At 40.2% G+C, this 16,422-nt stretch overlaps 1 protein-coding gene across 1 annotated transcript in view; it reads left to right on the top strand.

The window, feature by feature from the left end:
* Positions 1–78: 78 nt before the first annotated feature.
* sim2 (SIM bHLH transcription factor 2) overlaps positions 79–16,422 on the top strand; it is a 94,575-nt gene continuing 78,231 nt past the window's right edge. Inside the window, exon 1 of the mRNA XM_048603125.1 lies at positions 79–761. Coding sequence (XP_048459082.1) covers positions 587–761 — 175 coding nt within the window. The 5' untranslated portion in view covers positions 79–586. The remainder of the gene's footprint in view (positions 762–16,422) is intronic.

The raw sequence follows: 16,422 nt of genomic DNA, 5'->3' as shown, positions 1-16,422 counted from the left end.
CTCAGCGGACCCAGAGCTCTCCTCTGAGCGCTGCCGCCTTCCCTACCGTGCTCTCATGTCAAACGTCGGATGGTCGGATCTGGCCCCACGGCTCCGGCGACTCACCCTCTGTCCCCACTGCTCGGAATCAGCAGAAAGGCAGCGGCACTCGCCGGCTCGTTTTGCCCCGAGGCATTCGCTCAGAGCTGAGGGTAGTTTGAATCAGAGAGCATTGGACAGGAGGTGTGGGGAGGGGGGCGAAATCACCGAGAAAATAAGCCACGGCGGGAAGTAAGGGACACTCAGCACTCACCCAACTCTGGGTGGGAAGTTAACGCAAGAACTTCACTGGGATCTAGCCCGGAAACGGAGTCTCAGGACTACAAACTCCAGCTCTAACAGAAGGAAGAAGTGTGCAGAACTAGAAGACCATCAGTTACCGAAAGACTTTCAAACGTCTGAAGTGTTTTTTTCTGACCAACGCATAGAGAGAGAGAAACGTTCTGAGAGAGAGAAAGAAACAATAGTAGAGACTCTAACGGATGTTTTCGGGGCTACAGGACAAGTGTATTTATTATGTCAGTAACAGTCGAGTCCAATAGGCGAGATGAAGGAAAAGTCCAAAAATGCCGCGAAGACAAGAAGAGAAAAGGAAAATGGGGAATTTTACGAACTGGCTAAGTTGCTGCCTCTACCATCGGCCATCACCTCCCAACTGGACAAAGCTTCAATCATCAGATTGACCACCAGCTACCTCAAGATGAGAGCTGTCTTTCCCGAGGGTAAGCAATGGCTGAGAGAACACTGAAGCAAGCAGTTTAATTGAGAATCTGGTTGGTCAGTGTTCACCTTGCTTGGTGTTCTATTGTTCCTTAAAGTGACTTTTCCAGTTGAAACCACGACCCTTCTGTTAAAAAAAAAACTCATTTTGTTTTAGCTTAACTGTTGTAAAAGTTCAGTTTCCATCGAAAGTTGAACATGTTCACATTCAAACCACAGCTGTGTTGCAGGATATATAAAAGTTGGCAGGGAAAATCCAGGAATTAATATTTTTAAAATGTGAATACGAAAGCATTGGCCTCACTTCTAATTGTATACTAGAGACTGTAGTTTTATTATAGCGAGTGTTATAGATTATGAATCATTTCCTACTTAAAATTCGGTCATTTTTCTGCACATTGTGCAGTCCTGCCTGAGTTTATTCTGATTGTGTAACCCATCCGATACTTTCCAAGTTAATGTTGTGCGCTGACGGCATTAAATAATATCCTGTGTAATTTCATAGCGAAACAGCCTCTCAATACACTCTGCACTGTTCTCACCACTTAGCGCTCTGGCTACTATAGTGTGTGATTAATGATTGTGCTTATCTAACCAAATCTAAACTAATTTCTCCCTATCCCCCTCACTTTGTGTGCGCGTGTGTGTGTGCCTGTGTGCAAATGCTCAGAGCTTGCAATAATGCCTGGGCTATACACAGAGCCACGTGATTGTCGTGTGTGAACGGGCCTGAAACAGAGAAAAATGGATGTCTCCGTATCCATGAAAATCTCGGTTTATAGTCTCGGGCTCATTTGGGTTTTCATTTGGTTTTGGGGCCGCAGATTGAAGACTGGAGAATTCTTGTTAATTGGTGAATTATGTCACTGTGTGTTTGTGTACGTGTGTGCTCATACACATTTCCCTCCGCTTAGATTTGTAACTGGAGAATTTTCTCCCCAAATAAATATCTCAATTTCTTCCAGAAATCATCTACAAGCGCTTTAGTAGAAATACCGGCTTACATATTAAAGCAAATAGAAATCAAGCGCTTGCTTGTGTAATGCAAACGTGCCGTAGAGGTGAATGCTTTGTTCGCTCAGCGTAGTCCGCTCAGATGAGTGTATAAAAGAATGCACGTGATTCAGTAGCAGGTTCCTTTTGAAAGCCTTTACTAAGGTCAGAAAGAGAGGCGCCAATCTGCACTCCGCCCCAGAACTGATGCTTTGCTCTCGGCCTACTGAACGAGGCACCGCAGTCTATGAGCACCACGCCATACAGGTGCACTTCCTTCGATGGAAAATGTGCACCAACTAAAAAAAGAAATACCATTCTTTACCGCAGGAGATTGTACCAAGTTCAGCGAGATTGTGAACACCGTTCAGAAATACGAATTAAGCAAAGTTAAATATGTCACCGGTATTTTCCCGAAGAAATATCATTCACTCTCGGGTAATATATAAATTGAAACTTCTATATATCAGAAAGCACTCTTTCGTAGAATAAAATGAATATTTTGCCGAATAAAAGCCGGAATTATACCGTGATTTAAGTAGAAGGTGTAAGTAACAGGACTGTCTCTGTACGGCTCCCACGTTCTTAGAATTCTACAGTTAGAATCGCCGTGTTATGATACAACAGCTCAACATTTTGCAATATATATGAAGCACAGGTCGGATACGACTAATCTCAAATAGGATCAGGTGGTGATTTGTTACCGAGTCATTGTGTACATTGACATCGCAATAAAATCCTGCGCCCTAAAATTTTCATTAAATCCTGGTTAATGTTCGATGAATAACTAAATAAACTGACAAGCCCCGCTCAGTGATATATGTGACCGATCTTGCTCAGTGTGAAATAGGGGCTCGAATGTGACAGGATGCAGTGGACCAAGTAAAGGTAAAACCACAACCGTCATTTCAGATATACAACAGAGATTGAGGGACCTCCACCACACCAGCACAGTGTCAGAAAGAACGGGTTTTCTGAGCTTATCTTGCAAAGACTATAAAGAGTGTTTAGAAGTCCATGTCTAAACTACCTATTAATCTACAACTGCGGTTTAATCCTTAAAATAACCCAATATTTAATACTATTAAATGCAGGTTTCCATGATGGAAGCATTAATGATTTTTAGAAAGCAGGGCCCTTTTGTTTAGATTCGACGCTGTATACATCACCCCTAACTAACAATACCTCTTTATATAGGTTTTAACAATCTACAACGTCCCTTCTGATGTACCCTTTCGGTCTCACAGCCGTTCCCCTTAAAATGTGGAGAACAATGTCATTCATTTATTATGAAGTAGCAGCCTGGAAAAAGTAATGGCAGGGGCTGCAAAGTGCAATGCGAAAACAAGACGCATCTTTCCAAAGGTATGACACCGGTCAAACATAGCTCATCTTCGTCTCAGATCATTTGGTTATGTAAGAGAGAAACCATGTTTCAGCCTTTTGCAGGACTCTTCGTATTCTTTCCTATTCAATTAAATATCGAAGATTTTTCTACTTAGCTTGTGGCTAGATTCACAGGGAGATTATCAAATTATTAAACCAACAGCGTTCCGAGCCACAAAATTGTACGGTCAGAGCAGCGGTCTGCTATTGATGTAGTCCTTTGTTAAAGCATTTCTTACACCCCATTGCCAGCAGCCTGGTTCATTCGCCGAGTCAGTTCTTCACACCCCTTCGTTAAACAGCTACTAAGCGCTCAGTTTTGCAAATTAAGAGAGCAGCAGTTAAATCGATTTAATGTAGATATTTAAACTGCTTTGTAATCCAAAGAGGACGGGCGAGATGTAATATTTATAAGATGAGACAATTATCAATTTATTTTCAGTTTATGAGACGAATGTGCCGCTGCATTTTGCATTCTGACCCATTCTTTTTGTTACGGAAAGGCACCGGGTAATGATTCTATTAACGAATGCAGCAGCTATATCAACTATATTTTTTATAGTTACGCAAGATTTTATAATCGGCCACATATAAGTTGCATACGATACAAAACAACTGAGCACTATTTTAATCGGGTCAATTCATTTAAAAGTGGACAGTACACTGCACTATGACTCAGGGAGGAATCTGAAATTATCACTGTCAAATGAAACCATCCTTCCAAAGGAACTATAACCGCACAGAAAGTGGCCTCTGTGAGATTTCTTGGCGGCGCGGTGATGCATCTGCTCCAATCAACTCCTTACGCGTTTGTTTCTGTTCAATTAGTAACTGGAATTTATAACAAATCTGACCAGGTCAATTTCGGAAGGATATTTGCATTGCAGTATAGAGTGAAATCAGATTCATTTAAAATACTTTGGCGTCTTGAAATGTTCATTTCGTTCGTTTTAACCTTAAAGTGCAGATGGCATCAAAACAATAACTACTCTAGTGGCGTGCATCTGAAGTTACTCCAATGAAATTTTTAAGTTTACACGCCAGGGGCTCTGGGATCAAACGCAACTTTCACTCCAGGCTGCTTTTGGGTTCTTCGCCTATGGCAGCATGTACCTTGCACTCTCTGGTAATGACGGTGCCAGGGAGCTGATGTCAAGTCAATGTAGCAGATCAGAAATCACTGGAAAAGCTCAGCAAGTCTGGCAGCATCTTTGGAGAGAAATCAGAGTTAACGTTTCGGGTCCAGTTTTGAGAAAGGGTCATGGACCCTAATCATTAACTCTGATTTCTCTCCACAGATGCTGCCAGACCCGCTGCGGTTCTCCAGCAATTTCCGTTTTAGTTTCTGATTTCCAGCATCCGCAGTTCTTTCTGTTTTTATTTTGTGAAGTTAATGTGTTTTTTGAACGCATCCGATGTCCCTTATTGTAACACTTCAATGTCCCCGATTTTCCCGGGGTCGGGTATGAGCTGCTTTCAGAATGCCAAGTTCTTCCATAGTCCAACATGAATTGTATTATTAATGGGTCACAACATAGACTGACACAGGAAGAGAAATTATCAAATAAAAACCCAAAGAACTGCGGATGCTGTGAATCAGGAACAAAAACAAAGTTGCTGGAAAAGTTCAGCAGGCCTGGTAGCATCTGTGAAGGAAAAAACAGAGTTAACGTTTCGGGTCCGTTTCGAGTTCCTCAGAACTCCGGTGGTGAAGAGAAATTATCACCTGCTCATGCGTTAGCTCTGATCAGGTGGAAGATCTCAAACCTCCTTTGCATAGGACTGTTCATGTGACCATTGGTGAAAGGGAAGAAGAATAACAACAAATCTAAGGCCGGGTGAGGGAAGGGGTTAGTTGATGGGAGGGATGTGGTCACGTCCCAGATTAGACTAAATATGTGATTTTGTTGTTTAATTCCATTTTTCGGGAAGGACACAAAGAGCAGTAATACTGCCAATCCCAACCCATACAAAGGAGTTTCAGGTGTCTTTCATGTGATGGGGAAGCAGGGGCCTTACTGGGATTCAAGCCGCCGTTTGCTTCAACTAACTGGAGTGAAAAGCTGGGCCAACTGGATCCTTCTTTCTGTTTGAATTTGCCACTAAAGTGTAGTATAACTGCAGCCCCTGTGTGATGTGTCCATACAGACATTCGGCTTTACAAAAGCAAAATTTCTAGGATACATCTATCCTGCAAACACTCCCACACATTGGACCAGCTTAAAACCGTTCGTTTAATGCAGTGTCTACATTTCTTGCCTCTGTATGACGGGTATCACACTTATTCTGCCCAGAGTTCCACCCAACTATTAAAAATGTAAATATTAACTACTTTAAGTTTAGGTCAGGCAGATTTAATTGTGCCCGCGGGCTTAGTAAATCAGGTTTAACACTGCATTAGATTTGCATTCAAGATTAGCAGACGTGTAAAGTGGAAATACTTGGCATCAGCGCTAAACAGCAATGCAAATGCACAGTTAATACAATCTAGATAGGGGCAGCCCTGCTGCCTTAACGTGAAGGAATTGCTACAAGTGGTGTCTATTGGGTGTCTGCGTATATACACAGAACGCCAGCTACAGAGAGAATGCATTGAACAAAGTGTCACCTGTTGGCACTGAGACATCCATGATGTTATTCCCGCTGTTATAGTCAATATCTATCCCTGAGTTAACATCAGTAAAAATAGTTGATCCGCTCATGGTGTAATTGCTGTCAATAAGAACCTGTTGTGCAGTTACAACATCACAATATTGGTTGGATTTTAACATTAATTAATTATTTTTATTTCACTTTTGAGGATACCATGGTGTCATGAAAATGATATTTTTAATTGTAAATGCAGCGGTTTGCTTTTTATATAAGGATTTTTTTTAGTGCTGGTACATGCTGGCCACATACAATTACAGATGTGAAGGCAGAGACACAAATATTTCCAAATGCATTGAAGTACAGACACACGTCATCAGAATTTTTTTATTCGTTTATGGGTTGTGCGCAGCTGTCCAGGCCAGTATTTATTGCTCATCCCTAGTTGCCCAGTGGGCAGTAAACAGTCAACCGCATTGCTGTGTGTCTAGAGTCACATGTAGGTCAGACGAGGTAAGAAGGATAGATTTCCTTCTCTAAAGCACATTAGTAAACCAGATCGTGATTACATTGATTCCCGTTGGACTATTTAAAAATTACTTTCTAAATTAAGTTTGTTAATGTAATCCGCCTCAAAATCGAATTAAATTCCATCTGCCATGGCGGGATTCGAATTTTTGTCCGCAGACATCCGACAGAGATTCAGTAATATCGCCACTACATAACTGCTTCCCCATCCTTCGCTCTCCGCTCCCCAGCCCTAATGTGAAGGTCTGCATCCAATGCTTGTATTTTGAACACACGCACACAAACATACACAGATATAGATTAATCATGATCCATACTTTCTCTGTCTTGCGTACCTTAAAATCGTCGAAGAGAATATTGATTAAGAATAATAGGCTGAAACCTCAGTTGGGGCGGCTAGACTTAACCCAGAACTTAGACCATTTAAGATAAAGTCTCATTTTTACCGCTATTTGTTTTGATTGATGACGCAAACTGGCGTCTATGAGTTTCTTGCGGGAACGTTACCATCGAAAGTGCAGCATGAACTTGCATGACATAAAATGACGTACAATAAATTATTATTGTAAATCTTCTTTCGAATGCACAGAGACACTTTCGTTAAATCTGGGATTACACTTTTCTGCACCGACACGGGCCTATCAACAATGAATCCAGTACAGAATTTAATTGAGGGATAAATTTGCTTAACTACTTTAAAATGTGTTCGTAACTCATTATGCGAAATGCCTGGAAGGGGTTGTTGTGTTTATTTTGATACGAATGAGTGTATGAGAATCTACGCGCGACTTCACTCTCGCCGTAATCATTAAGGCATCAATCAATGTAATCCTTGAATACAAAAACTTTCAGAAAACTTTTCACAATAAGGGTATCTCGAATGCTCCAACAATAGAATAATCATTTTTCAATTTTGTTTTTTTTTTGGTTTTGGTCGTTTCTGATTCCAGTCATCAGGGAGTCTGTAGAAAGACAAACTTTAGTTAATGGTGAAAAGGCATTGGTCGAAACGATACTTTCGCTCTTCTGGTTAAGCAGCACGGATTTTGTAAAGAGAGAGTACAAAGCGACATTTCTACAGAAAATATTTATTACGAAGAACGTTGTTAGTTGCTTTCATGAATTTTGAATAGTGATATAACGCAAATTGTATTTTGGATGTGAATTGAAGTGATAGTTACATTATACCACCAGCGTCAAATAATCGAATCCTGTTTCTCAAGGTTTTATTATAAAAGAAAAGCTTACTGAACATTAGATAATACATCTCCTTTAAGGATTTGTCCCAATTAACGGCTTGAATCACATTGCACCGTGCCGATCTACGTGTAATTATTACAGTAAAATGTTTATATATTAACGCAGATACCGAGGCAATATTCAGAAAAAAATGTCGCTTTTGTGAGAGTTATTTCAATCGTGACTGATATATTATAAACTTTACGTTGCAACAGTATGATACCGAAAGGGTTAAATATACTGAACTGCAAAAACGATGGGCAAATACAGAAATCTGAAATGAAAGGAAATGCTGGAAATGCGGGGTTATTTGGCATCTGAAAGATGGTCAATCTTGAATTTACTTTTCTTTAACTTAAATTATGTCTTCATGAATCGAAGTGACGGTCAGCGCTTTTAGAATTGATGTCTCAGTGGCTGTGAAGGGGGTGTGCAGAGCCGTGTGGTGTTTGTGACATTGTGAGACATGTTTAGAATATTCCGGATCTGTGCTGTTATTAACCGCGTGGCTTTACCCTTCTTCAGCAGTAATGAATAGCAAGGTGCAGGCCCCTGTCATTGCATTGTGAGTGAGCTTGCAATTTGATGGTAGAATCCGGTTTAGCATGCCTTGACGAAACAAAATAATGAATGTGCGTATAAGAGTTAACAAAAGGAGAAGAAAGTAACGATAATCACATTAGCAACAGGGAAACATTGGCGCAAGAAACAGTGAGATCAAGGCTCTGGGTGCCTGTGAGAGAGTTACATGAATAACTACAATATTTATATGTCACATGATGAGAAAAAGTGGTGAGGTGATGGCCTAATGGTATTGTTGCTGGACCCAGCGACCCAGAATCCCGCCACGGCAGATGGTGGAGTTTGAAATCAATTTTTTTAAAAAAACTGGGGTTAAGAGTCTAATGATATTCATGAAAAATCCCCATCCCTTAGAGAAGGGAACTGCTATCCTTACCTGGTCTGGCCTATATGTGACTCCAGAGCCACAGCAATGTGGTTGACCCTTAAATGCAATTAGCGATGGGCAATAAATGCTGCCTCGCCATGAAGAAAAAGATGTGAAATGAAGAGGAACAGACGATTTCCAACAGAAGACTCTGAGTGGGTTGTGCAATGCCAGAAATACAAGCAGAAGCTGATAGGAAGATTCAGCAAGTCAAACAGCGCCTCTGGAGAGAGAAACAGAACTAACATGTCAGAGCTAATGTTACACAGACTGACATCGAAACGTTAACCCCTTTTCTCTTGCTAGAGATGCACCGCTGAGCTTCTCCAGCGCTTTCTGTTATTTCAGTACAGCATCCGCTGTACTTTGCTGCTATTTTAGGACGATGGTTTATTCAGCGCTGTGTACGTGCTATACTTCTGAATTCTAGCGTCCCCGTTTGCACCAGAAGCGTTATATGTTTGCAGCAGTTTGAAAAGTGGGCGATCGCATTACCAATTGTCTTCTCACAGAGGGAGAAAGAGAGATTGTACACTGACAATGTTGGAATGCTTTAAAATTAGGCAGGTACTGTGGGTGCACAAATCTGTGGAAATTCCCGGCTTTCACATCAACTTGAGCCATGCAACGTTTAAGGATCAAGTAATCAGCAGCAACCCCATCACCCACCCATCACACACCCCAGCCCCCCACAGACACACACAGGTTCGGGAGCATCTTTCTACTCACTCTCGGGAAACGGGAGAGGGAGAAACGGTAGCCGGTCACGTGACATCAGCTTCACCTCAATCCATTCTGCCATTGGATCGAACTGTGTCAATGACTGACCAACTCTAGAAGGCAGCACATTACATAACTCGCCGAAAAAAAGATTTGCTCTCGAAAAGAGAACTTGGGGAAGCAGAGGTGACTACAGTAACTGTTCCCTCTTCAGCTGTCGCTTTATCCACATGCCCTAATACATCAGCTTAAATACAGGTGACCCTTTATCATGGCGTTTAAATGCCAGAGAGAAAAAAAAGCAAATGGGAGCAAACTAAAGGTCAAGTGGCAGATTTCCTGATCTTTAAAAAAAACTCGTGCTTCTTATTTCCGTGGGCACTTTCCACAGCACGTTTGAGGGGGAGGTGTGTGATCGTTATGGTGTTTTCAAAGAAAATATAAGGAAATGTCGAATCTTTTACTTTCTATGTTTCCTGGAATTAAATTGTCATAGTCGATGAAGTTAAGTGACAGATTTAGGAATGTTAGACCTTCCGAAAGCCCTCGCTTTCTTTGAATTTTTAGCTGTTGCTGCCGGAGTGAACAGTCAGAGCTCACTCCTTCCGGGAGAAACTCACAGTAGACGGTCTACAGAGGGTTATTGAAAGTAACTTGGAAAACAGATCGAGGCGGGGCTGGGGAGGGGGTACTCAGCCTTGCCTTTTAATCTTTGGAAAGTGGGAAAAAAGGAAGCAAGGGAACAGGCAGAAAAACACAACAGATCATTTATGTGTGGGACACAACTGCAGACAGTGTTTAAACGTTCGGTATGCCTGCAGCACCTTTCTCGGCTGTCACAATTTAGTTTGTGTTTGCATGAGATAAAATAATGGCTAGGTGAGAGGATCAAACATTGTACGTACATAGATTGAGTATCCCATACGGCCATTTATTATTGTACAGCCCATCAATACAGCAGGGATGGCCTTTTACATATTCACACGTGTTATCTGGAAGACGTCTGAAATATCGGTATGGCTTATTTGTACTGTGCTTAGTTCTGCCCCATCCTATTACTTGCAATATTGTCAGGAGGTGTAATGAATGCTGAATACGGCCAGATTAGATATTGGACTTCATTACTGCATGAAGGACAAAGGGATTTGGTGCCAATTTGAACATGTCAAGACAATGACAGCAAACTGCTTATCAGAAGCCGACAACTTTTTGGGCCATCCGCACTCGACTGGAGGGGGAGTGATAGAATTACTAGAAACTTGGTATAAAATGACCCTCGATTTTGTTTCTGAATTTTTTTTTCTCTCTATCTAGAAATCCTTTCATAATAATTCACGTCCTTGATTCAGTAAGACTATCCCGACAGGTCGTTGTTAATCCATCAATCATGATCAAAAGACCTAACGACGAGAGATTTAGTCTTAGCACAGGTGACATTCAACTTGTCCTCCTTCCCATTGCACTTCAATGGGGTTTAAGCTAATTTAAAGCAAGCTTTCTCCAGGCAATGTTTATTAAGTCTGAGTGTATCCCTCACACTCCGCACTGAAATCGAATTTAATATGTTTACCGATATAATTTATCTCTCCCTGGGCTCCAACCTGCAACCAAGTTCAAATCGAAACATTAACCTCACCCGTTCCCCAATACAATCTACTTTTTTTTGTTTTATTGACAAGAGATTAAAGACCTTTCCAACTTTCAAAAGCTGAATGAGGCCGAATGCCCAAAATCCAATGCGTCTTTGTAATATTCCGAAAAGAAAGGTTGAATGATCTTTACACTATTTTGGAAACAAATTTCAGAAGAGAAAAGATGAAGTTGTTACAGTAACACAAATTGAGACATAAAATCAACCACGGTCTTTCCAGCAAGCATCATTTAAATTAAACTAACAGAGATTTAGGTGCACGGCGGCGCTACAACATTTAAACTAAAGAAAATAAACTGCTCACAATTACCAAAGTCCCTTATATATATTTGATGTGTCTCAAACTTTAGGTTTTCCTATAACCTCGCTAATGGGATGCAATCTTTTGCACGACCCATTTGGAATTGGATTTCCTTATAGTGTCAAAGCCAACCCTTTTTGGGTGGTGCAGGGTAAGGATATCACGCCAGTCTCTACAAAATATGTACCGTGGAACCTCTAGCTCTTAGCGTTGAGTTTCATTTTTAATGAGTTTGAGTTCAAATAATATTTTCTCAAGGACAAGGATACTCAAACTACATTACAACAAAGCACCGATTCCACTGGGTCGAGTGTAGAATTTTAAAATACAGAAGGAAGCCATTCAGCACAGGATGACTATGTGGGTTAACGGGAAGAGCGATCCACTTAGCCCCATTCTCCTCCTGACCTATTCCCAGAGCATTGTAAACTCTTGAACATTGATTCACTTCCATTTTTAAAAACTATGATAAATTCTGCTTCGACCATTGTTGTTTCGGGGGCATTCCACTTCTAACAGTCTGCCCCATAAAGAAATGCCTTTGCTCTTTCGGTGATGATTTTCAAAGGCAAATTTTCAAGTTTTATGGGCGTCGCTGGTTAGATGGGCATTTATTCCCATCACTAAATATTAGTGTGGAACTGCTTTCTTGAACCACTGTGGTCCCTGGGGCGTAAGGGAATGTGCAATGCTGCTGGGGAGGGAGTTCCTCGACTTTGACCCAGTGACAGTAAAGGAGCTGTGATACCCCTGCTCCAAGTTAGGATGGTGAGTTGTTTGGAGGGGAAGTTGCAGGTGGTGGCTTTCCTCATGTATCTGCTTCCCTTTAGCTGATAGAGATCAGGGGTGCAGAAGGTGTTGTTAAAATGTCCTTTTTTTGCCCAATACACCCTCTAGATATTAACCAGTTGGAAGTGATTTGCCATTCTCATGAAACTCTTACAATATATGAAGATCTTGATTGTTTCCTTTCTTCCCTTCTTTTCAAACAAAACATACTTTTTTTAAAAACTTACCCCGTATGTAAAGTTTCTGATCTGACAATGTTTTAGTGAATCTCTTCTGAATATTCTTCATTGCTTGAAATACAATTCTATGTGATAAATATCTTAAGCGGACGCAGTATTACATAAAGAAGCAATGAGCTATGAACCTATCATTACACAAATTAGGAGCAGGAATAGTCACTCAGCCCCTGGAACCTGCTCCTCCATTCATTAAGGACATGGCTGATCTGATTACTTCACATTGCCATCTACACCACCTCCATAACCTTTTATTCCTTCCTTACTAATAATCTATCAACTTCTGTCTTAAAAATATTCAAGGACTCTGTCTTTGAAGGAAAAAAGTTCTAAAGACTCAAAACTCCCTTTGTGAAAAAAATCTGATCTCTGTCTTAAATGAGGCTCTCCTTATTTTTAAATAGTGATGCCTAGTTCTAGATTCTCTCACAAAAGAAACCATCATTTCCATATCCACCTGTGAAACCCTGAAATGATCTTGTATGTTTCAAACATCACCTGTTATTCTTCTGAACTCCAGCAGATATAAGCCTAGCCAGTCCACCTTTGTTCATATGTTAGTCTAATAAATCATTTCTGAACTACTTCCAAAGCATTTACATCCTTTCTTATTACTGTGCCGAATAATCCATACATGTTGTCAGCAATTCCCTGGTGTATTGGTGAGATCACATTTGTGTAAGGCTAGCACCAAATTTTCCTTTATACCCAATGTCTTTACTGACAATACCGTACAAGCATTTTCAATTCACCTTCACACAATTCAGTTCTCTCCATCCCATTCTAATTAATATATTTTAGCCTATTTCATTAACCTAAGTCTTTGCAAAGTCACTTGCAGCAATTTTTACAGTTAACTGTGCTCCTTCCTAAAATCAACAACAAATGCTAGTATTATATCCAAGTATAAATGATATATATCACGAAAAAAAATTCATCCTAACTTGCTCCTGAGGAACACTACGAATTATATTGCTCCAGTCTCAAAAAGCATTTATTTCCCATCACTCTAATTTCATCAAGCTCTTTCATCAAGTTTCTATCCATTCTGACATTTTCAGTTAACACCATGTACATTAACAGTAAGAACAAACCATCCTTACAGTATCAAATCCAAATATTTTCTGAAAATGAAATATTCACATATTCACATGAATTGTTTTTCTTTTATCAACATTTCTGCTAATTTCTCCAAGAAATGTTTCCAACTTAGCAGAGAGGACTTAGTTAGCTGTTATGAATCAATCCAGGTTTTTTCGGTGAGTACAGAACTTTGCTTTATGTTATGATTTTACAGGCCTGCCTGTTATTTAAAATCTCAGCAATGGTTTCCACGCTTATACTTTTGTCACGTTATGGAAGGTAATATTCTTATAACCTTACAGTTCTCTAACACAGGGATCTTAGAAAATAATGGGCAAATTCTATTAGCTCCTCTTTGACTAGCTTCAGCATTCTGAAATGAATGTCATCAACCTCTACAGTACCCCTTCCCACTTCCCTATGTCCCATCACTGAGTCCCATTATTTTCCTTCTTGCTTCTTTACTTGTAGTGGTCCTATCTAACAGTGCTATCCTTTTCTTTCAGTAGTTTCATTTTCATTCTCACTATAGCTTGATAATGTGACAGTTCAGTCAATGGACATGTTCAAGACGGAAATTGATAGATTTCTGGGTACGAATGACATCAAGAGATATGTGAATGGTGGGAAAACAAGTTGAATGTAAATGATAAGCCTTAATCTGTTTGACTGGTGCAGCAAGCTCAACAAGCTACTCCTGCTCCTTTTTTATGTTCCTGTGTACTATAATTGATCATAATAATAAAGACAATGTATTCATGAAGTATCCTTCTTTATTGCTTCATCATCTCTAATCACATCAATGATTTTCTTTTCACATTACTTCTTCTTATGTCACCCACTAGTCCTTCTTTATATGCTTTCTTGGCTTTTTAATCTCATTTTGCTTATCACTGCCTATTCTCTACACTCAGATTTGTTTTGAGTTATGATTTGCAGATTTGACACGTGCAGTTGTAACTTTATTTTTTACTCTCCATAAATTATCTTCTCCTTTTGAACACAATATGAAATGTAGGAACATTTATCTTGTATCTTAAATATCTTCTGTTTAAATGCTTATTCTTAGCCCACCATCTTTGTTGTTTTTATTTCCAATGTATTTATTCAGTTCTTTCCTCCTATTTGAATTCATGTGTGCACTTTGACAATGCCATTGTAAACATCAGTTCCATATCTGTTCTTCCAAATGTTCTTTAGACATGTTTGGAAATGTTATTTCATTTTTTTCTCCCCTTGACAAAATGTTTGTACCAGAATACATACAGTAGAGACTCTGTAAGATAATTAGCAGCAAATTGTTTTGATATTGTTACCTATTTTGGCAGGATTCTTGTTCTTTCTACCCGAATGTGTTTAATCAACCGTCTCACTTTCAAAACTGAAAGAACTGCGGATGCTGTAAATCAGGAACAAAAACAGAAGTTGATGGAAAAGCTCAGCAGGTCTGGCAGCATCTGTGAAGAAAAAAATCAGAGTTATCGTAAGATAACAAGGTGTAGACCTGGATGAACAGAGTAGGCCAAGCAGCATCAGAGGAGCAGGAAAGCCTGCTGTGTTCATCCAGCTCTACACCTTGTTATCTCAGATTCTCCAGCATCTGCAGTTCCTACTATCTCAGAGTTAACGTTTCGGGTCTGGTGTTCTGACTTCTGAGGAAGGGTCACCGGACCCGAAACGTTAACTCTGATTTTTTCTTCACAGATGCTGCCAGACCTGCTGAGCTTTTCCAGCAACTTCTGTTTTTGCGTCTAACTTTCAAAATTGAGAAACTATCTGAATTCTTTCAGTTAAAATAGACGTATGTTTGCAATGGATATGCAGCTCTATCTCGGGCCTATCTCACAACCAAATGTGGCCTGAACACTATTCCACACCTGTTCAACGCAATATGGAGATTAATAGGTTCTTTGGTATGGATTCCTGGATATAAATCATACAGCTACGGTTTCAAACAATTCATTCCAATGGCAACCTTCCAGTTCCTACAGCCAGATGCATTGTTTGGGGATTTTCAATTTACGACTAGCATGTGAAATTGATGGATGGTTGTTAGGAAAGGGACGCCTGTTCCAGAAAGCAAGGCGTGGGGCGAGGATGGGGGTCACTGTTTGATCTTGAATTTGTGAACCCTGTAGTGTGTTAATAATGGTGGGTATAAAGTCTCTCACCACTCATTTGGGACACGACCGTGAGTTTCACAACCTATAAACTGCATCTTTTCCAAGCTGGTCACAAACCTTCAACCAGTAAAGTATTTCCTGGTCTTCGGCTTCGTGTTTTTGAAAAATTATGTAAGTTACGATTGTTTCATTTGGCCGAGACTCTGTGTATGTGGACAGTTTCAATCTTCACCTCCTAATGAAATCTCAATGCACATCAACAAAACAAGAATGAATTCTACCCAAAAGACTGGGTGTTCATTGCTTGTTGCTGGTTCACTGGCTTTTGCAGCCATCAATCTGTTCGAAAATGTAAGGAAATGATAAACAATTCGGAAGCAATGCCATATCTATTCCTTAATAAGGAGCATTGTCAGGAGAATGCTGAACTCTACATGCTAGCCGCATTCATTGGGCGTTGCCAGATTTTAATATAGTTTTTACTGCCTTCCTGATCAGAAACTCGACACGTGAAATGTCAAACTGTGCAAACAGTTACAACTTCCTTGTATCGACACTACCCTACCCTCCAACAATCCACAAAGGATGTGTTTTTATTTGTAAAGTTCTTTGAGCGCGCAACGTCTTTACACAGGGAAGAGAAGACATTATTACTGAAAAATTAAAATTTGTGTCATACTGTAAATGTTTGGCAATTAATAAGAAGATAATTTACTGCAGAGATCAGAGGACAGCCTAAGAAAACTGGTTTACGACTGTCGTAAAGTCCAAGCTGAAACTGAAGGTGGTCCCTATACCTCATTATCTCGTTACATAAATTTGTACTTTGTAGTTATACTGATACTTCTGCATTGAAACAAAGGAAATTTTGACACACATTAGTGCAGAAAAGACTGACTGTCTACTGCATTGGGGTCATTGCACACCAGTCAGAATTCGTGCAGAGTGCAGCATAACTCCAGTCTTGGTCTCATCAAATGGAGATAACAAGGTGTAGAGCAGGATGAACACAGCAGGCCAAGCAGCATCAGAGGAGCAGGAAAGCTGACGGTTCGGGCCTAGACCCTTCTTCAGAA

This window comes from Rhincodon typus, chromosome 11 (assembly GCF_021869965.1).
Source record: "Rhincodon typus isolate 14 chromosome 11, sRhiTyp1.1, whole genome shotgun sequence".
In the NCBI taxonomy this organism is placed as follows: domain Eukaryota; kingdom Metazoa; phylum Chordata; class Chondrichthyes; order Orectolobiformes; family Rhincodontidae; genus Rhincodon; species Rhincodon typus.
This window is presented reverse-complemented; position numbering and strand designations above follow the sequence as displayed.